General features: G+C 44.7%; 2 protein-coding genes across 14 annotated transcripts in view; one reads left to right on the top strand and one right to left on the bottom strand.

Moving 5' to 3' along the window:
• The window catches only part of VPS13A (vacuolar protein sorting 13 homolog A), a 293,421-nt gene that overhangs the window by 175,122 nt on the left and 91,423 nt on the right, over positions 1–26,876 (bottom strand). For 12 of the 13 annotated variants that reach the window (XR_010588882.1, XR_010588883.1, XM_042850566.2 and 9 more), the window contains 6 exons: positions 24,674–24,816; positions 21,940–22,141; positions 21,730–21,844; positions 17,310–17,446; positions 5,683–5,815; positions 4,331–4,448 (listed from right to left, as the gene is read on the bottom strand). Coding sequence is in view for 11 of the 13 variants with exons in the window: in XM_042850566.2 (XP_042706500.2) it covers positions 4,331–4,448; positions 5,683–5,815; positions 17,310–17,446; positions 21,730–21,844; positions 21,940–22,141; positions 24,674–24,816 (848 nt within the window). In the remaining 2 variants the exon portion in view is untranslated. The remainder of the gene's footprint in view (positions 1–4,330; positions 4,449–5,682; positions 5,816–17,309; positions 17,447–21,729; positions 21,845–21,939; positions 22,142–24,673; positions 24,817–26,876) is intronic. The other variant, XM_065550527.1, reaches the window with a different exon arrangement.
• Positions 10,452–12,782, top strand: LOC135972430 (uncharacterized). Its single transcript, XM_065550529.1, has 2 exons — positions 10,452–11,164; positions 12,159–12,782. Exons 1-2 carry the CDS (start codon positions 10,588–10,590, stop codon positions 12,632–12,634), a joined length of 1,053 nt encoding a protein of 350 aa, XP_065406601.1. The 5' UTR covers positions 10,452–10,587; the 3' UTR covers positions 12,635–12,782.

The raw sequence follows: 26,876 nt of genomic DNA, 5'->3' as shown, positions 1-26,876 counted from the left end.
AGAGATGTGGGGTACAGAAAGACCCTGGATCTTGTGGATGAAGCAAAGCTGTTGCGGAGTTGCCTAAGCTCTGCATAAGGGCTGATAAATTGAGGCAATGTGCTGATACCAGCTAGGCAGGCACTTTGCCATGGATGCAAACCTCGTAGTTGTAAACTCCACTGCTCAAGGTAGGCCATCATCTCAACATGCCTGGAGAGAGAGGTTTAGATCCCAGGGAGGAAAGGGCTCTCTTACCTGGGGGGTTATAACCTCTCCAGGTCTTTAAGAAAACGAATAACCATCTCATGCAAAAAGACAGACTCACTGTCTACTTTGGCATGGAAGGCTGAAATGGCTGCTAGATGTACCTTGACTGAAGAAATGGCCAGACCCTATTGTTTCAGAAGCAGAAGGTACTCCAATGAGTTACAATGAGGACTGGATAGGCAGAATTCCACATTGGGAGGACCAGATGGAGAATCACTTCCATTTTGCAAAGTAAGTGGTCCTGGCAAAGGGTTTTCTACTGCCCAGCAGGACTCTACGGACTTGCTCCAAGCAAGCTTGCTCCTCAGGATTCAACGATTGAGCTTACAGGCCGCCAGATGAAGAGAACTGAGGTTCGGGTGGAGAAGCTGACCATGATCTTGAGAGATCAGGTCCAGGTGTAGCGGAAGCAGAAGCGGGGTCTCCACCCAAAGGCCTATGAGAGTGGTGAACCAATGTTGCCTGGGCCATGCTGGGCCTATGAGAATGACCAGTGCCCAATTTCACTTGATCTTCATCAGAACCTTGTGACTCATCAGAATAGGTGGACAGGTGTAATAGGTGTCCATAAGAGACCATGAGGCTGTGGCCTCGCAGGGAGCAGAACTGGTGGCATTTCCTGTTGTCATAGGCAGCAAACACATCTGTAAGGGGAATCCCCCACCATTGGAATGTCCCTTGCCATGTACAGACAAAGGGACCACTCGTGGTCAGAGGAGAAAGACCTGCTGAGGATCTATCAGCTGGTTCTCCACTCCCAGAAGGTACAACACTTCTAGATGGACTGAATGTGTTATGCAGAACTCCCACAGTTGGATTGCTTCCTGACATAAGGGAGAAGCGTGCACTCCGCCTGACCGGTTGATGCAGAACATGGCAGTCGTGTCATCCACGAGAACCTAAACAACCTTGTTCGTAAAGTGCAGCAGGAATGCTTGGCAGATGAGGCAGATTGCCCTGAGCTCTTTGACACTGATATGAAGAAGAGCTCTTCTTGAGACCATAGACCATGAGTCCTAAGAGATCCTAAGTGGACATCTCAGCCGAGTGCTGACACATTGGAGACTAGAGATATCGATGGTTGAGGCCATGAAAAGTGTTCTCATTCACAGACCTCACGGTGGTTCCACCACCATGTCAGTGAGCCGGAAACGATGATGCCGTGAAGGTAGTATACCGTGGCCAGCCAGGGTTGGTGAGGTCGGAGACGTAACTTCGTGTATTGTACTAAGTATGTGCTCAATAGCATGTGGCCCAGAAGACTCAAACATTTCCGAGCTGTCATGACTGGATGTGTCTGGAGAGACCTTATCAGGACCATGATTGCCCGAAACAGACCTTCTGGAAGCAGAACCCTCGCCTGCATGGCATTAAGATCGGCACCAATTAACTCTATCCCTTGCACAGGGATAAGTGTGGATTTATAGGCATTTATCAGTAGGCCTAGTGCCCTGAAAGTTGATTGGATAAGACAGATGTTGGGTTCCACCTGAGCTCTGGACCAGCCTCTGACAAGCCAGTCGTTGAGGTATGGGAATAAGTGTACTGCCCTTTTTCTGATGAAAGCCTCCACCACCACCATACATTTGGTTGAAATCTGTGGGGCGGCCAACAGGCCAAAGGGAAACTCTGTGAACTAGGAATGAATGACAAATCTTAGGAACCTTCTGTGGCTATGGAAAATTGATATTTGGAAGTATGTGTTCTTTAAATCGAGTGGGGCATACCAATCTCCTGGATCTAATGAGGGAATAATGGAAGTCAAGGAAACCATGCAGGACTTTAAGTTCTTGAGATAGCAGTTGAGACAACGCAGGTCTAGGATAGGTCTGAAACCATCTTTGGCTTTCGGGATTAGGAAGTAACAGGAATAGAACCCCTTTCCTCTTAAATGGTGCAGAACCTCTTCTATGTCTCCCACCCAAAGGAGGGATTGGATTTCTTGTTACAACAATTGCTCATGAGAAGGGTCCCTGAAGAGGGATGAGGAGGAGGGGTGGGAAGGTCAGATAGACAAAAACTGGAGGGTGTATCCCACTTCTATTGTGTTAATTACCCGACGGTCCAAAGTAATGTGGGTGCAGGCACTGAAGAAGTGGGAGAGTTGGTTGGAAAACAGAGGGGTAACTGGATCCGGTATTATGGGGACTGAGATATTGACCTTGAACATCTTGTCAAAATGAGTGCTTTGAGCTCCCTGAGTGCCTGGGGGTGGTCTGCATCGGTCCTGTTGAGGTCGATAGAGAAGGTCTAGGCCTGAACCCCCTGCTCTTCCTCCTTTGCTGGTCCTTTCTGGCTGGCTGGGAAAAGTAACAGCCAGTCTGTTGGGGCCTGTAATGTTTCCTGGATATCACTGGAGTATATAGTCCCAGAGATTTCGAGGTCACCTTGGAGACCTTAAGACCATTGAGTCCAGTGTCTCTTTGCTCTGAAGAGCAAGGACTCTTCAAAAGGGGAGATCCTGGAGGGTTTGTTGTACCTCCTGGGGAAACCCCGACGACTGCAACCACGCGCTTCTGCACATGGTCCCTGCCACTGCCGTTGATCTGGCCGCAGAATCAGCTGCATTCAGGACTGCCTGCAAGGAGGACCTCGCCACTGTTTTCCCCTCCTCAATCAGTGAGAAGAACTTCTATCTGGCATCCTGGAGGAGCAAGTCCTTAAATTTTTGCATAGACACCCACATATTAAAGTGATAGCAGCCTAAAAAAACATGTGCTGAAGCTACTACCGGGGGTTTTCCAATAGAGGACGGCATTGGTACCAGGCAGTGGCTAGGGGATAGTTCTCTGCTGCTCTGCAGAACAGGTGGTGCAGAGTCCTGAACCTTCTGGGACGCAGGAACTGGTAGCAAAAAAACCAGGTCACTGGCTGCTGCAAACGCCCCTGAAGTAGACAATGCTGCAAACTGAGCGGCACGCTGTCTGCCCAATGGCAATACCTCTGGTGCCAGAGTCAGCAGGGCCTGTGAAGATACCAGAGACAGTTGTACTGGTTGTTGTGGTGCTGGAGAAGAAGGGCGGCCCAACAGAGGTCTCGCTCTATCCCGGTTCCCATGCCTACTTGCCTTTGGCATCAGAGATCGGCTCTTCTCCTGCTGTTTCTGGTGTTACTTCTTGGGCATTGCGGATGAAGATCAGAGCCAACACTCACGACCAGTGGGGGGAGTGCTGCGCACCAAAGCTGAAGTGCTTGGTGCTGATTCTGAACATGGTTCTGAAGCAGGTCGTAGGGCTGCCTCCATGAGAAGGACCTTCAACCGCTCTTCCTGGTCCTTCTTGGTGCAGGGTTTGAAGTCCCTGCAGATCTGGCAGCGGTCTTTTCTGTGAGATTCTCCCAAGCACTTGAGACGACTCAAGTCCAAGTTGCACAATGGCCTCGACTTGACGTAGTTAGCAGAGGGCTTGAAGCCCAGTGATCGAGGCATGCCCCGGCACCGGGGAACGGACGAACTTCGCTGAGCGTGGAGGTGTTCAACAACTAACTACTAAAAACTAACACACACTACTACAATAACTATATACATTTATCAAGAAGAGAAAACCACTAGGAAAAGTGCCTGAGCAATAAAAGTATTTCCAGTAACCATCATGGGCTGTAAGAAGGAACTGAAGGGGTATGGGACGGCAGGGCCCTTTATACCGGCTCTATGAGTGCGTGGCACCAGAGAGTGCTGGAGCCAACCCAATGGGTATCACTAGAGGGAAAAAATTCCAACAACTGTGCTCAGGGCACGCACACGCCTACGTTGGAATGGACATGTGCAAGCACTCAAAGAAGAACATCTGTTCCTTGATTCACCATAATAGAAAGAGGCAAACACTGTGGTAGCTATGCTACTTCCAGGTGAAATTCAATGGGCTGGTTCCTATCTACAAAGATTAAAACCACCTATAATTCAGTTCTCAGACACTGCGTCTTCATCTCTGAATCACCAACCACCTGCATTTATCTGGAACACTTCAGCTCTTTCTTGTCAGGTTGAAATTTAAGAATTATAGTATAGTTGGGGCCTTGCAGGGACTATTCCCTTAAAAAGGCATTTATTGTGAACATTTACACAATAGAAAGAAAAACATACTTAGGCATTCTTGCATCAGTGACAACCATTGCCCTGCTAAATTCCACTTTCACATCCATAGGCCGCAAGATATGTTGTGATGAATATTTTAGCTTACGAGCCTCCTTCCAATTTTCATCTAGTGAAAAGAAAACAGTTGTATTACTTATTTTATGCCACAACAGATTTCCCCAACACACTGAATACATTGTGAAAATGAGTTTTGGAGCTGGGGAAAGTACAGATTAAGGAAGAATAATGGAGGAAAACTAATGTTTCTTGGCTAGATGCCAAAATCACAAGTGAAATTCTTTGGTCTATATAGTATGCGCCAAACCAGGCTAGGTAATCTTGAGACCTTTTGGCCTCAAAAGTCTATGCCGTTGTAAGAAACCAAAAACTAAGAGTATGTCTACATTACAAACTTTTGTCAACTGATATTAGATTGCTGCAGTGGTGCATGTCTACACTACCCTCCTTGGATTGGTGGCGCGCACGTCCTCACCAGGTGCACCTCCACCAACCTAAGAGGGCAGTGTGGGGAGCAGAAAGCCTGGTCCCTCAGCTCTGCTGGCAGCTCCCTGCCAGGAGCCTGGCTGCCCCACAGGCTCCCAGCATGCTCCTCCCCCACCCAGCTTCCCATTCCCTGCCGAGAGCTGGGAAGGGAGCTGCCCGGGGCTTCTCACCACTGGGGAGTGGTGTTCAGCTGCTCCAGCTTCTTGAGCCCCCACTCTACACCAGGAGCGGGCGGGGGGCCACTCAGCTTCTCACCCTGGCTCCCAGCTGGGAGACAGGTCCAAAGCTGCCCCCGCTTCTCGCCCCACGAATCGAAGTTGCTGGGGCTTCAGTTCCCAGCTGGGAGCAGAATCTAGCCCAGCACTCCAGGGGAGCGGGGGCTTTCTTGTCAATTTCATGGCTCCTGTGATGCAGTATCTACACAGAGACTTCGCTGCCCTAACTATACCGACATAAGCCATATGCCTCTCGTGGAGGTGGAGTTATGATGTCGGTGTAGTAGGACATTTACAATGGTGGAAGGAAGGCTGTAGTGTAGACACAGACATAATTAGGTCAACATAAGCTGCTTTACATCAACCTAACTGTGTAGTATAGACCAGCCCTAAGGTTGCGCAGCTTGGTTGCCAGGCTTAATTAAGGGCTTGGGAAATTCACTGTGTGTAGATGTGTGGGACTCGATTTGCAGTTTTAAATCTATCCTAAAGGCAATCATGGCCTAGAATGTACTCATCTGTGGAAGTGAAGAACAAAATTTACTGGAAACTCAATTGTTGGTTAAAAATTGGCACACCGGTTATCAAAAATTTTTTGTTCAATTGTCCCAACAAAAAGCAATTCATTTTGTGAATACTTACGATGTTTGCAGTAAAGTAGCTGTATACTGCTCAGCTGAATATCAAAGCTATCATAAGCTCTTGACATGATATCTTCAATGGTACTTTGTCCTACTTTGAGTTCTGACACATCAGAACGACTTTTACTCGTCATCTTAAAAAAAAAATCAAAAAAAGTAATTAAAATCAGTTTAAAAATCTTCAACACACTGATCATACAAATATTCAACTTCTATAATGATTAGAGGTCAAATATCAAATAATTATTTTAATAAATAACAGGATCCATAGGACTAATATACCACATCAGACCAGTAATTTATGTAGTGCAAAATCCTCCCTCCAGTAATAGCCAGAATTAGATACTTTTCAAGAAACCCAATAATGAACCACTATGAAATAAGCTGCCCACAGGAAAAATTGCTTCCTAAACTCCTATTAGTTAGTGGGTGACTTTTGCCCTGGACCATGAGAGCTCATACTCTTTATAGTTTATTTTATCTAATGTTACTGTGACTGTTAAACATACAACTGTCTAATCTATTTTTTTTCCTGCCAAACTAAACTCTCAGTCTCAATGATAACATGTAGCAGAGTTACACAATTTGTAATTAATCCATGGAAATGTATTTCCTTTTATCAGTTTTAAATTTCTTGCCCTTCAATCTCATTGGCCATCCTCTTGGTCTTTTATTATGAAAAATGATAAACTTAGAAATGCCCAAAATATCCTCAGGACCATTATGTATCTTCATGCTGTCCCCTCTTACTCATCTTCTAGCTAATTTAGGCAGTCCTTGTCTTTTTAATCTCACCTCATAATGAAGTCCTCCCATGCCTTTAATCATTTTTGTCATCTACCTTTAGAAACCTTCTATTTCTACTCTATGTTTTTGAGGTGAGTTAACAATCTTGAAATACAATGCAATTATGAAGTTCTACCATAGATTAATAGAATAGCATTGTAAGTTTTCAATATTATTTTCTAACCCATTCTTCATACATACTCACTTTTTTAAAAACCATGTCAAGTGGCAGGACAAGAACAGAAATGATAAATTCATGATAAAATTTAATTTGTAATGTGATTAAATTTAACATTCTTGTAGGGCGGAAAAATACAAAAGAAACCCACCAGAGTAGCACAAAAATGAGGAAGTTAGTTAAATGGAAATTAAAAGGAACAGTCACACGAGTGAAATGCCTGCAAGCTACACAGAAACTTTGTTTACACAAAACAAAACAAAACGGCACAAACTAAATGTATACCCCCAAATTAAAAATAAAAAAGACCAAACACAATGATATGGCTAAAGAGAGAAAAAGAGGCAGAGACAAAAAGACATCCTTTGAAAACTGCAAGTCAAATGCTACTGAGGAAAACAGAAAGGAGCATAAATTCTGGCAAATCAACTAAAGAAGTATAATTAAGCAGGCTAAAAAAGAATGTGAAGAGCCACTACCAAAAGACACAAAAGCTAACAATAAAAAATCTTAAGTACACCAGAAGCAAGAAGCCTGCCAAACAATTAGTGGGGCCACTGGACAATCCATGTGCTAAAGGAGAACTCAAGACAAGGCCATTGTGGAGAAGCTAAAGAAATTCTTTGCATTGGATCCACTGCAGAGGATGTGAGGGAGATTCCCACACCTATGCCATTCTTTTTAGCAGACAAATCTGAGGAACTGTCCCAGATTGAGGCATCAGCAGAGAAGGTTTTGGAACAAACTGATTAACTTAACAGTAATAAGTCATCAGGATGAGTTCTGAAGGAGCTAAAATATGAAACTGTAGAACTGCGAACTATGGTACGTAAGCTATCACTTAAATCAGCCTCTGCCCCAGATGACTGGAGGATAGCTAATGTAACACAGATTTTTAAAAAGGCTCCACAGGCAATCCTGGCAATTACAAGCCAGTAAGCCTAACTTCAGTATCAAGAAAAGTGATTAAAACTATAGTAAAAGAACAGAATTATCAGACACAGATGAACACACTATGTTGGGGAAGAGATAACACAGCTTTTGTAAAGAGAAATCATGCTTCTCTAATCTATTCTTTGAGGGTGTCAACAAACATGGACAAGGGTGATCCAGTGGATATAGCGTACTTGGACTTTGAGAATGCGTTTGACAAGGTCCCTCATCAACAGCTCTTAAACAAAGTAAGCAGTCATGCAATAAGAAGGAAGGTACTCTAATAGAAAATTAACTGTTTAAAAGTAGGAAACAAAGGGAAGGAATAAATGGCCATTTTCCCCAGTGGAGAGGTGTAAATTGCAGAGTCCCACAAGGATCAGTACTGGGACCAGTGCTGTTCAACATATTCACAAATGATCATAAAAAGGGGGTAAACAGTGACATGGCAAAGTTTGCAAATGATACAAAATTACTCAAGACACTTAAGTCCAAAGCTGACTGGAAAGACTTAGGGCATGGCTACACTTGCAGATGTAGAGCGCTGTGAATTAAACCCGCCTTTGGAGAGCGCAGTAGGGAAAGCGCTGCCGTCTGTCCACACTGACAGCTGCTTGTGCACTGGCATGGCCACATTTGCAGCATCATTGGGAGCAGTGCATTATGGGCAGCTATCCCAGCATGCAAGTGACCGCAACGTGCTTTTCAAAGGTGGGGGAGGGTGTAACAGGGAGCGTGTTGTGTGTATGTGGGGGGAGAGAGAGTGGGGTTTTGGGGGGGCTGAGAGCATGTCAGCATGCTGTCTTGTAAGTTCAGACAGCAGCAGACCTCCCCTCCCCCTTTCACACATAGCATTCCACAGTAATGGCTTGCATGCCGGCTGTTAGAAACAGAGCTTTGAAAGGGCATTTCCACATTCCTAAAGGAGTTCAAAACAATGACAAGAGTGGCCACTTGACTTAAAGTGATTATGGGACGTTTCTGGAGGCCCATCAGAGCGCAGTAACCCAACACCTCATTCACACTGACGCCCGTGCGTTGTAGCCAAGGCGCAGCAAACGTTATTCCTCTCGCAGAGGTGGAGTACCAGCAGCGCTGTAGCCGCCGAGTCAGAGCACTCTACGTGCCTTGCCAGTGTGGCCGGGGAGTGAGCTAGGGCGCACGGGGCTCCTTTATTGCGCTGTAACTTGCAAATGTAGCCAAGCCCTTACAAAGGGATTTCACAAAACTGGGTGACTGGGCAACAAAATGGCAACTAAAATTCAATGTTGATAAATGCAAAGTACAGCACTTTGGAAAAGAATCCCAACTATGCATTCAAAGAATTCTAAATTAGCGGTTACCACTCAAGAAAGAGATCTTGGAGTTAACACGGATAGTTCTCTGATCCCTTGGTCTGTAGCGGCAATCAAATAAGCTAACAGAATGTTAGGACTCATTAGGAAAGGGATAGATAATAAGACAGAAAATAGCATAATGCCACCATATAAATCCATGGTACGCTCATACCTCACATACTGCGTACAGTTCTGGTCGCCCCATATCAAAAAAGGATATATTAGAAATTAGAATCAGAAAAGGTACCAAAGGGCAATAAAAATGATCAGGAGTATAGAACAGATTCCTTATGAAGAGAGATTAAAAAGACACCAACTGTTCATTTTAGAAAAGAGATGACTAAGGGGGGATATGATAGAGGTCTATAAAATAACAAATGGTGTGGAGACAGTAAACAGAGAAGTGTTACTTACCCCTTCACATAACACACCAGAGGTCACCCAATTAAATTAATAAGCAGCAGATTTAAAACATAAGGAAGTACTTCACTCAACGCGCAATCTATGGAACTCGTTGCCGGGAGACATTGTGAAGGGAAAAAGCATAACCGGATTCAAAAAAGAATTACATACATTCGATGGATAGGCCCATCAATGGCTATTAGCCAAGATGGTCAGGGGCGCAACCCCATGCTCTGGGTGTCCCTAAACCTCTGACTGCCAGAAGCTGGAACTGGATGACAGAAGATGGTTCACTCGATAATTGTCCTGTTCTGTTCCTTCCCTGACACATCTGACACCAGCCACTGTTGATGGATAAGATACTGGGCTAGATGGACCACTGGTCTGACGCAGGATAGCAATTCTTATGTCTTATATTTGAAGAGGAGCCCAGCAACCAGCTCCATCAGCACTGGTTCAGTTTCAGCAGCTGTCTTAGTATGAACGTATTAGGATGGAAAACCAATGAATTCCGAAGTGCATGTATCCAGGAATGCCTGTGATCACATAGACTCCAAAAGCTTCTGTGGTGCAATAAAACTGAACACACAGTTCGACCACCTTAAGCATCCTGCTAGAGATCGATCCAGTGGCGTTTGATTAGCAAGGCGGCCACGTCCCTTTGGGATTTGCCGTGATGCTGATGCAGTTATGAGTGCTCAACATTTTTGCAAATCTGGTCCTTGGTGTTTCACATGGGGCAACCAGAAATTAGGACCAAAGAATCAGTAGTAAACTGTGAACATTCTCGTTTTAATGTTTGTCTTAAGTGGTTAAGCCTTTGTGATTCTGGGAAGTCTGGTGGCAGAGGAAGAAACAGACTATAGTTCTCTAGGGCCTGGTCTACACTAGGCGTTTATGTCGAAGTTAGCGCTGTTACATCGAATTAACCCTGCACCCGTCCACACTGCGATGCTATTTAGTTCGACATAGAGGTCTCTTTAATTCGACTTCTGTACTCCTCCCCGACGAGGAGAGTAGCGCCAAATTCGACATGGCCATGTCGAATTAGGCTAGGTGTGGATGGAAATCGACGCTAATAGCTCCGGGAGCTATCCCACAGTGCACCACTCTGTTGACGCTCTGGACAGCAGTGCGAGCTCGGATGCTCTGACCAGCCACACAGGAAAAGCCCCGGGAAAATTTGAATTGGAATTCCTTTTCCTGTCTGGCCAGTTTGAATCTCATTTCCTGTCTGGACATCGTGGCGAGCACAGCAGCACTGGCAACGATGCAGAGCTCTCCAGCAGTGATGGCCGTGCAGTCTGTGAATAGAAAGAGGGCCCCAGCATGGACTGATCGGGAAGTCTTGGATCTCATCGCCGTGTGGGGCGATGAGTCCGTGCTTTCCGAGCTGCGATCCAAAAGACGGAATGCAAAGATCTACGAGAAGATCTCTAAAGACATGGCAGAGAGAGGATACAGCCGGGATGCAACGCAGTGCCGCGTGAAAATCAAGGAGCTGAGACAAGGCTACCAGAAGACCAAAGAGGCAAACGGACGCTCCGGATCCCATCCCCAGACATCCCGTTTCTACGAGGCACTGCATTCCATCCTCGGTGCGGCCGCCACCACTACCCCACCAGTGACCGTGGACTCTGAGGATGGGATAGTGTCCACGGCCGGTTCCTCCGACATGTTAGGGGACGGGAAAGATGAGGAAGGAGATGAGGAGGGCGAGGCAGTCGGCAGCGCTCACAACGCTGATTTCCCCGACAGCCAGGATCTCTTCATCACCCTTACAGAGATCCCCTACGAAGCGTCCCCAGCCGTTACCCCGGACACAGAATCTGGTGAAGGATCAGCCAGTAAGTGTTGTAAACATCTAAACATTTATTTTTAACAAAACAGGAATATTAACAATTAAAAGAATGGGTTGTTCATGATTAGCGTGCCCTATGCGCTTAACGGTTTAGTCATGGGCAGTGCAAGTTTTGAAAAAAAATCTAGCAATGTCCGGTTTTCAGTGATTGTCCTGCACAAGCCGCTCTACTGTTTATTCCCTGCTACTGCAGCTACAGTAAAATGCAGTCTATATGTCCGAGGATAGAGCAGTAATCCTCCTGGGATATCTCAATGAAGCTCTCCTGGAGGTAATTTGAAAGCCGTTGCATGAGGTTCCTGGGGAGAGCGGCCTTATTGGGTCCTCCGAAGTACGACACGTTGCCGCGCCACGAGACTATCACGTACTCGGGAATCATTGCTCTGCATAGCAGGGCGGCATACGGCCCTGGTCTTTGGAGGCTTTCCCGGAGCATTCTCTGTCTGTCGCTCTCAGAGATCCTCATCAGGGTGATGTCGCCCATGGTGACCTGCTTTTAATTAGGTAGGGGAATGTTAGTGTTGGGACTGCTTTCCCGTTCCTTGACAGAACTGTAACCGCTGGTTTGTAGCCACGCGGTGGAGGCGGGAGAGGGGCAGCCGAAAGGGATCGTTCCCGGGGACAGCCGCGAGGGGGTGGGACAGGGGCAGAGTTCCCGCTTGCCGGATTGCTGGCTGCAGGAACTGACATAGCTTTAAATGTGAAATGAGGCCAGTGGTAATATAAAAGTTTTAAACTGCCACAAGTGTACGGCTTACCATGTCTGCCTGCAACAGAAATTCCGTTGTGCTGCCCCGCTTCTCAAATGTGCTGTGCAAGACCCCAGGCACTGAATGCGAAGGCCGAAAATTCGACCTTGTGCTGAGTGCGCATGTGATAGGTGCTGTGCATGGTCTTGTTCACAGAGAAAGACTATGTTCTTTGTTCACAACTACATTTTTCTTTCTGAGGAATTCACTCCCTTTTTCCCATTTCCACAGCCCCATCTGCGACTGTCTCACAACCTAGCCTGGAATCACACTCCCAGAGGCTAGCGCGGATTAGGCGTAGGAAGAGGAGGACACGGGAGGACATGTTCTCTGAGCTTATGGCCTGTTCCCAAGCCCAGGCAGCACAGCAGACCCAGTGGCGGGAGAACTTGACCCGAATGCACCAAGCCAACATGGATCGGGAGGAGAGGTGGCAGCAGGAAGACCAGCAGGCGACTCAAACGCTGCTTGGACTACTGAGGGAGCAAACGGACACGCTCCGGTGCCTTGTGGATGTTCTGCAGGAACGGAGGCAGGAGGACAGAGCCCCCCTGCAGTCCATCTCTTACCGCCCTCCCCTGCCACCAAGTCCCATACCCACCTCACCCAAAGTGCAAAGAAGGAGAGGCGGCAGAGTCCCTGCTAAGTCTCACTCCACCCCTGCAGAGAGCTCTAGTAGCAGAAGGCTCTCATTTCCCAAAATTTGAAAAGTTCTTTCCTTCCCGCCTGACACAAGCCCCCGTCCAAGTTTCACCTCCCAATGCCATGTGTAGTTGATAATAAAAAATACGTTTCTGTAAACTACTGTTTCAATCATGTTCTTTTGGAGGAGGATGGGAAAGGGGGTTGGTAATTGGACAGGACAGTCACCTTTGGCAGGGTACATAGTCGGGGGCAGGCACAGCAGCAGGGCACATACACAGTGCAGTGATGCAGTGACTAGTTACCCTGGTTAGTCTGGGAGGTTGTTTTCATGTTATGTGGTGGGGGGTGGGTTGCTCTGTGACTTTGTGGCAGGGGAGGGCAGTTACAGATCTTAAGCGGCGGTCCTTAGGCAGGATCACAGAGCCACACAGCAGGGGATCTGTAACCGTCCTCCCCCTGCCACAAAGTCACATAGACCCCCCCATACACACAGTCCCGATCAGGAGGGGTGACAGGCTCCGTTGAAACAACCATCCCACCGCAGCGGAGCCTGTCAATCCTTGAGTTTAGAAGCTGCATTCGCGTCACTACACTACACCCGCTCCGCACCACAGTCTGCGTCCCAGTTTTAAAAAATTCCCGCGAAAACAGTATTAAAGAAAACGGTGTGCTTTAACAAAGTTGAACTATTTTTATTTCGCAACGTGTGTTGGAAGGGGGGTGAAGGGGGTATGTAACTGGATAGGATAGTCAACATTAACTGGGTAAAGAAACGGGGGCAGGTTTAGCTTCTCAGTACACAAACTTTAAAGTCACAGGTTACCCTGCTCACTCAGGAACTTTGCTTTCAAAGCCTCCCGGATGCACAGCGCTTCCCGCTGGTCTCTTCTAATCGCCCGGCTGTCTGGCTGTGAGTAATCAGCAGCCAGGCTATTTTCCTCAACCTCCCACCCCGCCATAAAGGTCTCCCCGTTGCTCTCACAGAGATTGTGGAGCACACAGCAAGCTGTTATAACAATGGGGATACTGGTTTCGCTGAGATCACAGCGAGTCAGTAAGCTTCTCCATCTCCCCTTGAGACGGCCAAAAGCACACTCCACCACCATTCTGCACTTGCTCAGCCGGTAGTTGAAGAGTTCTTTTTCAGTGTCCAGGGCGCCAGTATAGGGCTTCATGAGCCAGGGCATTAGCGGGTAGGCTGGGTCCCCGAGGATGACTATAGGCATCTCCACATCCCCAACAGTTATTTTGTGGTCCGGGAAGTAAATACCTTGTTGCAGCCGTCTAAACAGACCAGAGTTCCTGAAAACACGAGCGTCATGAACCTTGCCCGGCCATCCCACGTAGATGTTGGTAAAACGTCCCCTGTGGTCCACCAGTGCTTGCAGCACCATGGAAAAGTAGCCCTTTCGGTTAATGTACTGGGTGGCCTGGTGGTCCGGTGCCAGGATAGGGATGTGAGTTCCATCTATGGCCCCACCGCAGTTTGGGAATCCCATCGCTGCGAAGCCATCTATGATCGCCTCCACGTTTCCCAGGGTCACTACCTTTGGCAGCAGTACATCAACGATTGCCTTGGCTACTTGCATCACAACAACCCCCACGGTAGATTTGCCCACCCCAAACTGGTTCGCGACTGACCGGTAGCTGTCTGGCGTTGCAAGCTTCCAGAGGGCTATGGCCACTCGCTTCTGTACACTCAGTGCAGCTCGCAACCGGGTGTCACTGCGCTTCAGGGCAGGGGACAGCAACTCACAAAGTTCAAGGAAAGTTCCCTTCCGCATGCGAAAGTTTCGCAGCCACTGGGATTCATCCCAGACCTGCAGCACTATGCGGTCCCACCACTCAGTGCTTGTTTCCCGTGTCCAGAATCGCCGTTCCACGGCATCAACATGACCCATTGCCACCGCGATGTCCTTGGCGCTGGGTCCCCTGCTTTCTGACAGGTCCGTGCTACTCTCAGACTTCAGGACATCACCGCGGTGCCGTAGCCTCCTCGCCTGACTTTTCTGCATCTGCCTCAGGGAAACCTGTATGATAAGCTGCGAGGCGTTGAGAGCGGCCACAACCCCCTGCTCAAAGCAGGACCAATTCCCAGACAGATTTTTGCCCTAGATCCCTAAATGGCCCCCTCAAGGATTGAACTCACAACCCTGGGTTTAGCAGGCCAATGCTCAAACCACTGAGCTATCCCTCCCCCCTTCCCATATGGAATCTTCATTGATTTTAACTTCCAAACTCTAATAAGTCTTTACTGAGCATGTACAAAGAAACGGTTACTCACCTTCTTGTAACGGTTGTTCTTCGAAATTTGTTGTTCATGTCCATTCCAAGCAGGTGTGTGCGCGCCGTGTGCACGCCAGCCGGAAGATTTTACTATAGCAGCGTCCGTAGGGTCGCCTCTGGCGCCCCCTGGAGTGGCGCCCTCATGGAGCTGTAGAAAGGAGCCAGCCGACCGCCCATCCCCTCAGTTCCTTCTTGCCGATACTCCGACAGAGGGATAGGAGGGTGGGTATTGGAATGGACATGAACAACACATCTCGAAGAACAACCGTTACAAGAAGGTGTAACCGTTTCTTCTTCGAGTGATGTTCATGTCCATTCCAAGCAGGTGACTCACAAGCCCGAGTCTAGGTCGTGGGGTCGGAGGTCACTGCAGACTGGAGGACTGCGCGGCCAAATGCAGCATCCTCCCTGGCTTGGTGCGTGATGGCGTAGTGCACCGTAAAGGTGTGGATTGAGGACCAGGTGGCCGCTCTACAAATTTCCTGCGTTGGGACGTGGGCCAGGAACACGGCTGAAGAGGCCCGCGTTCTCGTGGAGTGGGCCGTGATAGGCGGGGCTGGTATATTGGCCTGACTGTAGCACTCCTGGATGCAGGTTCTGATCCAAGCCGAGATCCGCTGTGACGTGACCGGGAGCCCTTTCCTACTGTCGGCCATGGCGAAGAAAAGTTGGGTCGACTTCCTGAAGGATCTCGTCCTTTCTATATAGAACGCGAGAGTCCTTCGAACGTCCAGAGAATGCAGCCTGAGCTCCTTAGCCGAGGAGTGCGGTTTCAGATAAAACACAGGGAGAAAAATGTCTTGACCCATGTGAAATGGGGAAACTACCTTAGGCAGGAACGCTGGGGAGGGTGGGGGGTCGGCTGGCCCCTATATACAGCGCCATGAGGGCGCCACTCCAGGGGGCACCAGAGCCGATCCTACGGACGCTGCTATAGTAAAATCTTCCAGCTGGCGTGCACACACCTGCCTGGAATGGACATGAACAATCACTCGAAGAAGAACTGAGAGTTTTCATAGGCTTATGCTTAGGCCAAAGTTTTCATACAAGTACCTAAAAGAACTTCCTGTGGCGACCATGCTATCAAACATCAAACATCAAACCCTTATTCCAAAAACATGGAGGTGCTAAACCTTCTCTCCTGCTGATAAAAGCTCACCTTAACTGATCACTCTCCTTATAGTGTGTATGGTAACCCCCATTGTTTCATGTTCTCTGTGTATATATAGATATAGATATCTTTCTACTGTATTTTCCACTAAATGCATCCGATGAAGTGGGCTATAGCCCACGAAAGCTTATGCTCAAATAAATTTGTTAGTCTCTAAGGTGCCACAAGTACTCCTCTTCTCAACAAAGTTATATTTTAAGATTTTTTTAAATATGGGCAAAACATTTTCCCCTAATCTTGTTCTCAGAAACAGGTAAACCATTTTAGCTGAAAGAGTCAAAAAAAATTCAGCCTGAGACAGACACCCAGCATGCAAAATTTCAGCCCAAATCATTATAGTTTGGCAAAATTATAAGCAACAGCAAACAGTCTTACAATGGGACAAGCAAACTTAATATTCAGTGCTGCCAGTGTCACCTATATATAGATATATAGATATATATCAGTTGCCAACATACAAAGAAGGGGAACTTGCTATTTTAAATTTTGTTAGTTCAATAAGAAGGCAATCATTCAGAGGCAGGAATAGTATTTTCTGTGTTTGGTATACTGTGAAATGTGAAAAATCGGGACGGGGGTAATAGGAGCCTATATAAGAAAAAGACTCAAAAACCGGGACTGTCCCTATAAAATCAGGACATCTGGTCACCCTAGTTTGGTATAGTGTTAAGCACACTAATAGCATTTGATATACATTTATTAAGTTACCTTTGCTTGCTTTTTCCTTACAATTTAAATAATCTATTAAATTTAATATAGAGGATAAATATTTTGAAGTTTTGATTTAGTCCTATACTCATAAATGATCATTCTATTCAATCCATATCATTTTAGTGGATAATGAACAAAAAAAGCGCATTGGCAAGGGGTGGGCGGAAAAGGTTAAATTAAAAATATTGTGTTAACCACGTATGTCAGAGTAAGAGAGATTCTGTTTCTTTGTATTCCAAAATAGCATCAGGGATGCCAGGATTAAAAACTGTTAAGAACAATTTTCATGTATTACTTTACGGCATACAAAGATTCGCAAAGGAAGTGGCCTCATTTTTGTCATGTACACTATCCACTCTAAGTAGATTAGAGACGTGTTCAGAACAGGAGAAGAAATCCAGACTTGTGTAGAAAGCAGTTTAAAATGAATCACCACTATTTAAATTGAATAGGAACATTTAAATAAACCCATTATAGTCAACAGTATTTAAGTTCATTTTTAACATACTACAATAAATAGAAGCCAAATTATCACAAATAATAAATCATTTCATGAGTGGAAACTGTACCTGTAGGTTACCAAGATCCAGAAGAAGTAAATTTGACGTAGATTCATAAAATCCATTTTGTGGAACGAGGACGTACGAAGCCATTAAATTAATTTTTAGATTGAGAACTTTCTGTGTTTCAATAACATATAATAATCCTAGAAAATAATCACATTGAGACAGGTAAGGAGCCAATATGAAACCATGTCTTTAAACGTATTTTAAATAAATTATGGTGATAATGTATGAACCAGAGGACAAATTTCATTACAATAGGATTACTAAAATACACAGCTGAAACTGTTCAACCACATCAAACTTAGTCAACCATCCCAAATGTACAGTATCCTGGTTTATTCTGATAGATCTCAATTCTCTTTATTGGTTACACATTCATAAATGTACTTCTTATTAGTGTAGTTCTTTTCAGTGTTCAAAGTACCCATGAATAATAATCAATCACCTTGTCAGTGCTAATGAATATAGCATAAATGATGACAAATAAGACACTTTCGCTAAGAAATCACAATAGCCAATTTCATGAGGACTGCGTGACACTGTAGGCTTAATACACTGGAATTAAGTTACAATACAAAAATATTCATGTGACAATGAGATTTGCTTTTAATCAAAGTTTAAATCTTCAATATATTTTCTCCATTTCCCATCTACTATAACAATATCTTAGTCTAATAATTCCTGAGTCATTGTTCAGAATAAAATGATTTTCTCAAATCATTTTTACAAAAGATTCCATTACCTAAAGTCAGTCAACTATCTTTAGCCCCAAGAATTCAGCAATCATGAGACAAAAAATAAAGAAATAAATCAGATTGGTTTAAAAATAGCAAGATTTAAAATATACACACACTGCCTTTTGATTTTTTGAACTTTAAGCCTCAGTTACTAATTTATCTATGATCATTAACCAACCTAGTTAAGAGAGGAAGTGAAGACAGTAAACTAGAAATGAAAAAGGGGGAAACAGACAGCCACCAATGTACATCAGAAGTCATTAAGTGGAGAAAATTGATAATGGAAGCTAAAGATAACAAGGAAAATCCATGGCTGACAGAGCTAAGGACAAGGAGGAGATTCTCTTCGTTTTGTTTCTTTTGTTAAGTATGCTAGGAACAAAAGAATTCCTAACAATGACATAGGTCCATTTCTAGATGGAGTTGGTAAAAATGTTGTTAATAATTCCAAAGAGGCAGAAGTGTTTACTTAAATCTTCTGTATTTGTAAAGAAGCAGGATGATATATTCGTACAATATGAGGATGATAAAGTCCTTTTCAATCCCATAGTAACTGGGGACGTTAAACAGCTTCTAGTAGGGATGAACATTTTAAAAATCAGCAGGCCTGGATTACTTGCACCCAAGAAGTCCTAAAAGAGTTGTCTGAGCCACCATGCAAGTGATTAACCCCAGCCCAGATCTTTGTGGGCGGTGGTGGGGCTGAAGTTCCAGCCCAGATCTTCGCAGGCAATGGTGGAGCTGAAGCCAGAGCCAGGAGCTCTGTGGGCAGCAGGGGGCTGAAGCCCAAGCCTGAGTCCCACTTGGGCAGGGCTTCCAAGCCTGAGCAATTTAGTTTGGCAGGCCCACCTGTGGTGTGCAGACCCGCAATCTCCCTGCTTTCTATCCCCTGTAGGCCCTGTGCAGCACCTCCTATACTGAGGCACTTCCTGTACTCAGGCACATGTGTTTATCTGGCAGCCCACTCAGCACATGTTGTGTTGAAACCAATCTGAAAAGTTACTGTAGACATAATTTTAGTAATGAACCATTTTCTGAAGAAAAGTGGAGGAAAGGGGAGTACTGAAGGGGAGTCGATTGCCACTTGCAGCAAAAGATGGGCTGACAATGAGGTTCTAAACAGCAGTAAAAAGCCAAGAAACCACAAATACGATCCAAAGTATTTGGAATATGAATTCACACGGACTTGTTTTCAGAAGCCACAGTGTGTGGCAAAGTTCTGGCAAAGGATAGCTTAAAACCGACTAAAATGTTGCAGCATTTGCAGACACAGCACAGTTCTGTTCAAAGAGTACTGAGAATGTACTGAGAATGGCAGCTACGGCAAATAAGAAAGCCCTTGAGGCATCTCTTGCTGTGTCATACTGGATAGCTAAAACTGGGAAACTGCACAGTATTGGAGAAACGTTTGTTTTGCCACGTGCTAAGAAAGTGCTTTTGACTATGGTGGGGCAACTCAATTTGATTCGATTCCCATCTCTAATGACACTATTTCCAGGCACATTCACAGTATGGCAAATGAGGTGACTGAACGATTGCCAAAATCTAGCAAAGTTCTTTTTTTTTTTTTTCCATTCAACTGCTCAGATGCTGCTATACATAACATTTGAGAATGACAAAGAACTTCAAGAAGAATTTCCGTTCTGCAGGCCATTTCCATAGCAAGCTACTGGGGAACAGCTCTTCGCGCTTTTGGATGCTTTTGTCTCTGATTCAGGCTTGGAATGGCAGCACTGTGTAGGAATTTGCAGTGATGATGCTCATGCAATGACTGGAAGAAACAGCAGGCTAGGCACCCGAGTGCAGGCTGTTGCACCACAAGCAGTTGGACTCACTGTATTATACATAGGCTAGCCCTAGTTACAAAAAATGCCACCTGTTCTAAAACAAGTTCTCGATGAAGCTGTTCGCACAGTCAACTTCACTAAAAGTGTACACCTGTTTGGAGTTGTGTGTGATAGATGGGAGCTGAACACCACCAGTTACTTTACCATACAGAAGTTCAGTGGCTGTCTTGGGGAAAGGTTTCAGCTCAGTGAGAAAGTGAGAATTTTTCTTTCAGATGAAGATTCCCCACTGGCTGAAAGGTTTGCAGATACAAGTGGCTTGCTCTGCTAGCTTACCTGGTAGACATTTTTGAACACCTAAATGTGTTAATACCCCACTTCAAGTGTGAGATGCTTTTGTCTTTTCTCTCACTGAGAAAATCGAATGTAGGATCAAGAAACTTTCCTTGTGGTATGCTCACGTGGACCGTGGCATGCTCACGTGGACCATGGCGGTTTTGAAGCTTTTTTCTTACTGTGTGACTTTTGGATGAAAATGCCTCGCCAAAGCATGACTTGCACCCATTATCATCAGATACCCAAAAAGCCTTAAACTGCAGTTTTGTGAGTACTGCCCTGAAAAGCATCAAAAAACAGGCGTGGATTAGAAATCCCTTTAATGTAGAAGCGACTGCAAGTGCTGTTATGTCACTTATAGTGAAAGAAACATGAATGGACCTTTCCTGTGATGAGACAGTGATGCTGAGATTTTCTGAGTGACCTCTTGCTAACTTCTGGATTTCTGTGTGAGAAGAATATCCAGAGCTGTCATCTCCAGCTTTGAAAGCACTCATGTCGTTTTCACCCACCTGCCTGTGAGAAGCTGGCTTTTCAGCACTGACTTTACTGAAAAACAAATTCAGGGCCCATCTCACTGTTGAAGATGACCTCCATCTTTACCTCGGCTACACAGAGCCCCGCTTTAAGGATTTGTGTTCATCAATACAAGCTCACCCCTCCCATTAGGTGCATATATTTTTTTTATTTTTTTTTACTACCAGATATAAAGATTGTCTTGTGACTGTATTGTGAATTAAAATATTTAGTGGCTACTTTTCGTAGATACAATCTTGTAATGCATTTTTAATTTAAAATACTAACTATTCTGTAGTAATTTATTTTGTCAAAAGGGGGTCGTAGTACAATAAAGTTTGAGAACCCATGTTTTAGATTATCAAATGTTCACCACCTCAAGATGGAAACTAGCAGAAGTATTCTATTTTATGTCAAATACCCCATAAGCCCCAATCTGGTTAATCCCAGAACTGATGCTCAGACTTTTCTCCAGTCTGTCTTGGAAGATAAGAGTATTATGCAAGTCATACTTACAGAATTTAACATCATCACAGCGTCAGGCCCTGCAAGTGCCTCAGACTTTGCAATTTGTAGAAGACAATCTTAAACGGACGAAGTCTGCCTCACTGTCATGCAAACTTTTCATCAGTCCCTTTAACAACTCTTCAGCACACAATCCTTTAACTAACTACTCTGTCCCAAAACAATCAACTGAACGCCAAAAAGTTATATAACTTAAAAAACGCATACCTCAAAACCTCCTGAAACCAGTGATAAATAGTTTTACCCTTTTATTGTATTGACATTTTGCTCTTTATTTAAATTTCATCTTTTAGCGTGTCTTTGTTGAAAACTTAAACCATCTAAGTATTTATATGGCCCCCATCACCACAGTATCGGAGTATCTATATGAAAACATTTCCTATTTTTGTTTCTTTGCAATTAATACATTAATTAGCAGTTATGATACATTTACAACAAAAGTATTTTAAAAATTTAGCCAAAAGAAAAAATCTTCAAAATTTATCAAAAACTGTATCACTGAAAATGTTTATTGACATTCACCTGTCGATGTCTTCTCACGAAATTCTTCAAGCTTCATCAAAGTTGCTGAGGTCAGTTGCTCTAAATGTACATCTTTTGGAGGCCTGAAGAAATCCACTAAACTATTCACAGTCCTCTGTTAAAATACAAATATAATAAACATAAAAGAAAATGAATGCTTACATCATATTTTTAGAAAACTAATGCTTCATAACATATTTTTTTACTTACTGCATCATATATTATTTCCAACGGTTGTGATTCTATTCTAAGCTTCTGATCAGCTTTCTCATCTAAAGGATTGGTCTCAAACATTATGCTCAAGAGTGATGTATTGTTTTCGGAATGGACTGTTCGAGAAGATAGCAGACAGGGTATGAATTTTTCTTGAGACATGCCTGTAACTTCAAATGTGCTTATTTTCGTTTCAAATCTATATAAAGTGAAAACAGTAGAGAAATTACATTTAAATTGAATGTTTAAATAAACAGTAGATGACTTATAGACTACAAGATAAGTAGCAGGTGCCAGGTTAAAAGAACAAATCTTCTCCTCCATCAAAACAAGTCTAAGGAATTGTCTACATTTAATTTGCAACGAGCTGTGGAGTGAATCTACCTGGCACTAGCCCACAATGGACTGTCTAAGTGGACCCTGCTGATGTGCTAATATTAACATCTCCTCAATGCACTTTAATCTACTCCCAGGTCAAAAAGGACTATATGAAAGTGTATTACCAGTGCATCAGCAGGATCCACAAGAACAGTTAGTCCATAGCAGGACTCTCTCTCTCTACAGTAACTCCTCACTTAATGTCGTCCCAGTTAACCGTTGTTTCGTTATTAGGTCACTGACCTATTAGAGAACATACTCCTTTAAAGTCCTGCAATGTTCCCTTATAATGTTGTTTGGCTCCCTCCACTTGGTGCTCTTGGGGAGCTTGCCCCATTCCACCCACCGGCGCTCCGGCCAAGAAGTGGGGTGGGGGTGCAGGAGCTTGTTCCGTTCTGCCTGCCTGAGTCTCCTGCTGGGGAGCAGGGTCAGGGTGCGATGTCTTGCCCCGTTCCGCCTGGTGCTCCTGCCGGGGAGCAGGGTTGAAGCACGGGAGTCTTGCCCCCATTCTGCCCGCCCAGCATTCCAGTTGGGGAGCAAGCAAGCCCCCACATCACCACCCCGCTACAAGCCGCCTCAATCAAGCTTTGCAATCATCACTGGTGAGTACAATATTAAATTATTTAAAACTTATACTGTATATGTATATAATGTCTTTTGTCTGGCAAAAAAAAATTCCCTGGAACCTAACCCTCCCCCCCCGTTTACATTAATTCCTATGAGGAAATTGGATACGCTTAACCTTGTTTCACTTAAAGTTGCATTTTTCAAGAACATAACTAGGACGTTAAGTGAGGAGTTACTGTATTTAATAAAGGCATAACTAACAGTGTGAACCAATGGCTGTGAACCAACGTATGCCTGGCCTAGGCAGAATAGTAACACACCAGGTATTGGCTAACCAAGTAAGCATATCCCTGATCCGAGAGGACAGTACAGAGACACACAGATCTCTCAAGTAATTACATAAACACACTCATAAGAGATGGTACAGGAACACACCAACCTCTCGGAAGATTAGGATGGGATGACAGAATAATAGATAAGGATGTTTTGTTCTAACTAGGAGGTACAAGAATAAGGGTGGTATCTAACAATGTCTGGAGTATAATACTTAACTTGTTTTTACCAATGTATAAAAGGAGAAGTCATAGGAGGGGCATCTTTGTACTCGCTGAAGGAACAGCATCCTGGTGTGCTGACTGAGCAGGTACCATTGTCACAGGCATACATGTGTTAGTGTACCTGTAACCAATGAACCAGCGTGCTAGTACCGTGCTTGTCGACAATAAACCTGGCTGAGTGCCTTCACCACCGACCTGAGCCTGTGGTCTTTCCTTATGAATCACACCAAGGTCTGCTGAATCGGTAAGCTACACTCTCTGCTAGTGCAGCTGACATAGGCGCTCCAAGAGCAGCAACACTGGCAACAGCAATTTAACCTAGCAGCACTAACAACTTGCAATCAAAATGGAACATTTTTCCTAACCAATTATTTTCCTTCTTCAGCATCTTTTCTGCCAATCAAGATTGTCTGGTTTCACCCACATAGTTGATATTGGGCATTTAGTGTACTGGATGAAATACATCACATGAGATCAACTGAGATCTCTCTGACACCACCTACAATAAAGAACTCAAAGATGACTCTCTCATGACAAACCACCCAGAAATTTAAGGAGATCATCAAATCCTTTCCCCAAACAACTCCAAGAGAAACTCTACCACCTCACCTCCCACAAATCCCCCTCCACCTGCCCAAGGACATTCTATATGCTTCTGAAGTTACAAGACAAGGAAACCCAGGCAGATCCATCATATCTGGCCATCGCACTCTTAAAGAAGCAGTATCAGGACTCATATACATCTCTCACAATGATGGCACCCCAACTGCTGAGCTCCCCAGATGCACCTAATAAGGGGGTGAAGCCTACACTTTTCCCTGGAGGCTGCAGAGGCAACAGCTGCTGCAGTAGTAACTCAAAGGAGGAAGCAAAGCTGGGGGAAACTCCTCAAAAAGAAAATGCTACCTCTAGGACACAACTTGAAGCAGAGAGATATTTGAACTAGATTAGCATTTTCCTCATAAAGTTCTGCAGCAGGGAGGATGAGTTAAGCCAGCCAGCAGCTGTGGAGGAAGATAAAGCTGTCATGGTGCTTTAGGGATGGGGAATTCCCTTACTGCCAGTAACTGACCAATCTGGTTCTACCCCCAAGCTGCAAACAGGCTAAACTAGCTATTGTAATGGGTCTGTGAACTTTAGCACAATGAAGATTGGAAGCTAAGATCCGTTTTTATTAATAGCTTAGCCATTTTATGAGGAATAAAAATAGTTTGATGGACAAGGCTTACCTTATTGCTTGTGCACCTGGTCGTTGTATTAACATTGTGCTCAAGTCAATTACTGCAAATTTGATCAGCTCAGGTTTCTCCTTGTTTTCCCTTATTGATATGGACATGCTTAACAGCTTTACAGAAAGCTTCATAGCTTCATACTATGTAAAACAGGAAAAGGTACAATAAAGAGATTATTTACCATTAAGTGTTGTAGTTTGAGAGTCACCTTGGTGCATTCACACTTGCGCTCTTGGCATTGAATAGTGGTACTACCCTGAAAAGTCATGTCTTTGGGGGTTTCACAAGAGAGCTCACATGACAGTGATGTCATCACCTCACTCTGTAGGAATGCACACATACCACCCAAGCTCTCTCCCCACTAACTGCAGAGCAGACAAAGCTGCAATGTAGAGGTGACAGTAGGTAAACGGTATGAATGTACGAGACAACTCTTGAAGAACAGTTACTGGTAAGTAACCCCTTTCTTCGAGGGCCCCTGTTCATTCCACTTGAGAAGATTACCAAACAGTGCTCCACCAGGAGAACAGTGAACTAGGAGTTGTTAGGTAAATATAAACTGTAACACAGTTCTCCCAAACCAGGCATTGGAGCAAGATGCTACATCCACCAGGGGAACCCGCTAAGGCATGCCAATGATGTTACAGTGGTTCTCATGGAATGGATCTTTAAACAATAGGTTACTAGTTTCCTAATTAAGATGTAACAATGTTCTATACAATTCCTAATCCATGAGAAAGTCTGTTTGATCACAGGTTCTCTCTGGCATCTCTGACCACATGCTTCAAATCACCTATTGAATTTTCTAAAGGCTTGGTATTTTTCAGATAAGAACACAATGCCCACTTGATATCCAGGGTATGGAAACAGGGTCTGGAGAAGAACACAGGCAGGGAAATACACTGAACTAGGGGAAAATCTGAGACCAGCTTAAGCATGAAACGGGGATGGGATTTCAATGTGACTTTGTCTTGTGTACTACAATATAAGATGGAGAAGCCATCAAAACAGCAGCTGCGATGAGGAAGGCAGTTTTGATCAATAAATGTTTGAGACAGGCTTCCGTCAGAGGTTCATAAGGAGAACCCATTAGCTCTGTAAGGACAATTTTTAGGTCCCATAAAAGTAGAGGCTCCCTAATGGGGGAAAAACACACTTACCATGTCCTTAAGGAAGCTGGAGACTGTAAGGTAAGAGAAGATGTGTTTGTCCATAACGTAAATGTGATGAACAGGTAACTGCTGCCCTATGGACTATTAGCGTGGCTACAGCTAAGTCCTGAGACTTCAGGTGTACAAGGCACTCTAGGACTGCAGAGACCCAGCTTGAGATGGAACAAATCCTTTACCAATGGCCCAGATAGTAAACGGTTTGCTTTTTTTGTCTATAGCATTTCATGATGCAGCTCTTCCTGGATTACAAGAGAGTGACTTGAACTCAGAGCATAAACAGTCCACATTAGTTAGCAGGTTCCTCCTCCACAATGCCAAGTGAAGTGTGTCTTTGGGTTAGGATGCAGAATCCTCCCCTTGTTATTGACGCAGGTCTGCAGAGAAAGGCAGCAAATATGGTGGATCCCTGGCCAGGCACAGGAGATCTAGATACCAGTGCTGACATGACAAATTGGGGCCATTAGTATGTGATCTGTCCACCATGATTTTCCTTATGACTCTGGGTAACAGGAAGAAAGACTGGAAGGTGTAAAGAAATGGTCTTCAGTCCAGCAGAACCACATCAGACAGCTTTTGACTGTGTGTGCTCCCATTCAATACACTTGGCATTAGATGTTTTGTTCAAATAGGTTTATTACCTAGTGAACCCATCTGTGACATAATGCACTGGTCACCACTGGTTTCACTGAACACTTGTGTTGATCATGTGACCACCTGCTGAGTAAGCCTGCCTTCACATTTTCATCCCCACCAAGGTGAATGCTCCAGGGACTCAGTGGTTGGCACGTGCCTATTACTAGAGGCCTGGAAGGTACCTCTACCTTGTGTTACCACAGGCTGATGGATTCAGGAAGCTGATACACAGCAGGAACAGACAAGGCTGCTTCACACTAAGAGCAGGTGGTGTTGAGGTACCACACAACCCTGGATCTCACAGGAAGCATCACAGTGAAGACTCTTTGAGCTGTGAACAAGCCAAAAAGAGAAACTCTGAAGTGGTAGTGCGTCATCCCCACATAGAACCTCGG

The sequence above is a fragment of the Chrysemys picta genome, chromosome 6 (assembly GCF_011386835.1).
Source record: "Chrysemys picta bellii isolate R12L10 chromosome 6, ASM1138683v2, whole genome shotgun sequence".
Taxonomy (NCBI): Eukaryota; Metazoa; Chordata; order Testudines; family Emydidae; genus Chrysemys; species Chrysemys picta.
Note: the sequence above shows the minus strand (reverse complement) of the source record. Positions and strands in the feature narration are given on the sequence as shown.

Excerpts from the sequence above, each read along its gene's own strand:
- LOC135972430 (XM_065550529.1), top strand. The coding sequence starts at position 10,588 with ATGCAGAGCTCTCCAGCAGTGATGGCCGTGCAGTCTGTGAATAGAAAG. Across the intron at positions 11,165-12,158 it reads ATCTGGTGAAGGATCAGCCA|CCCCATCTGCGACTGTCTCA; the intron begins GTAAGTGTTGTA and ends CCATTTCCACAG.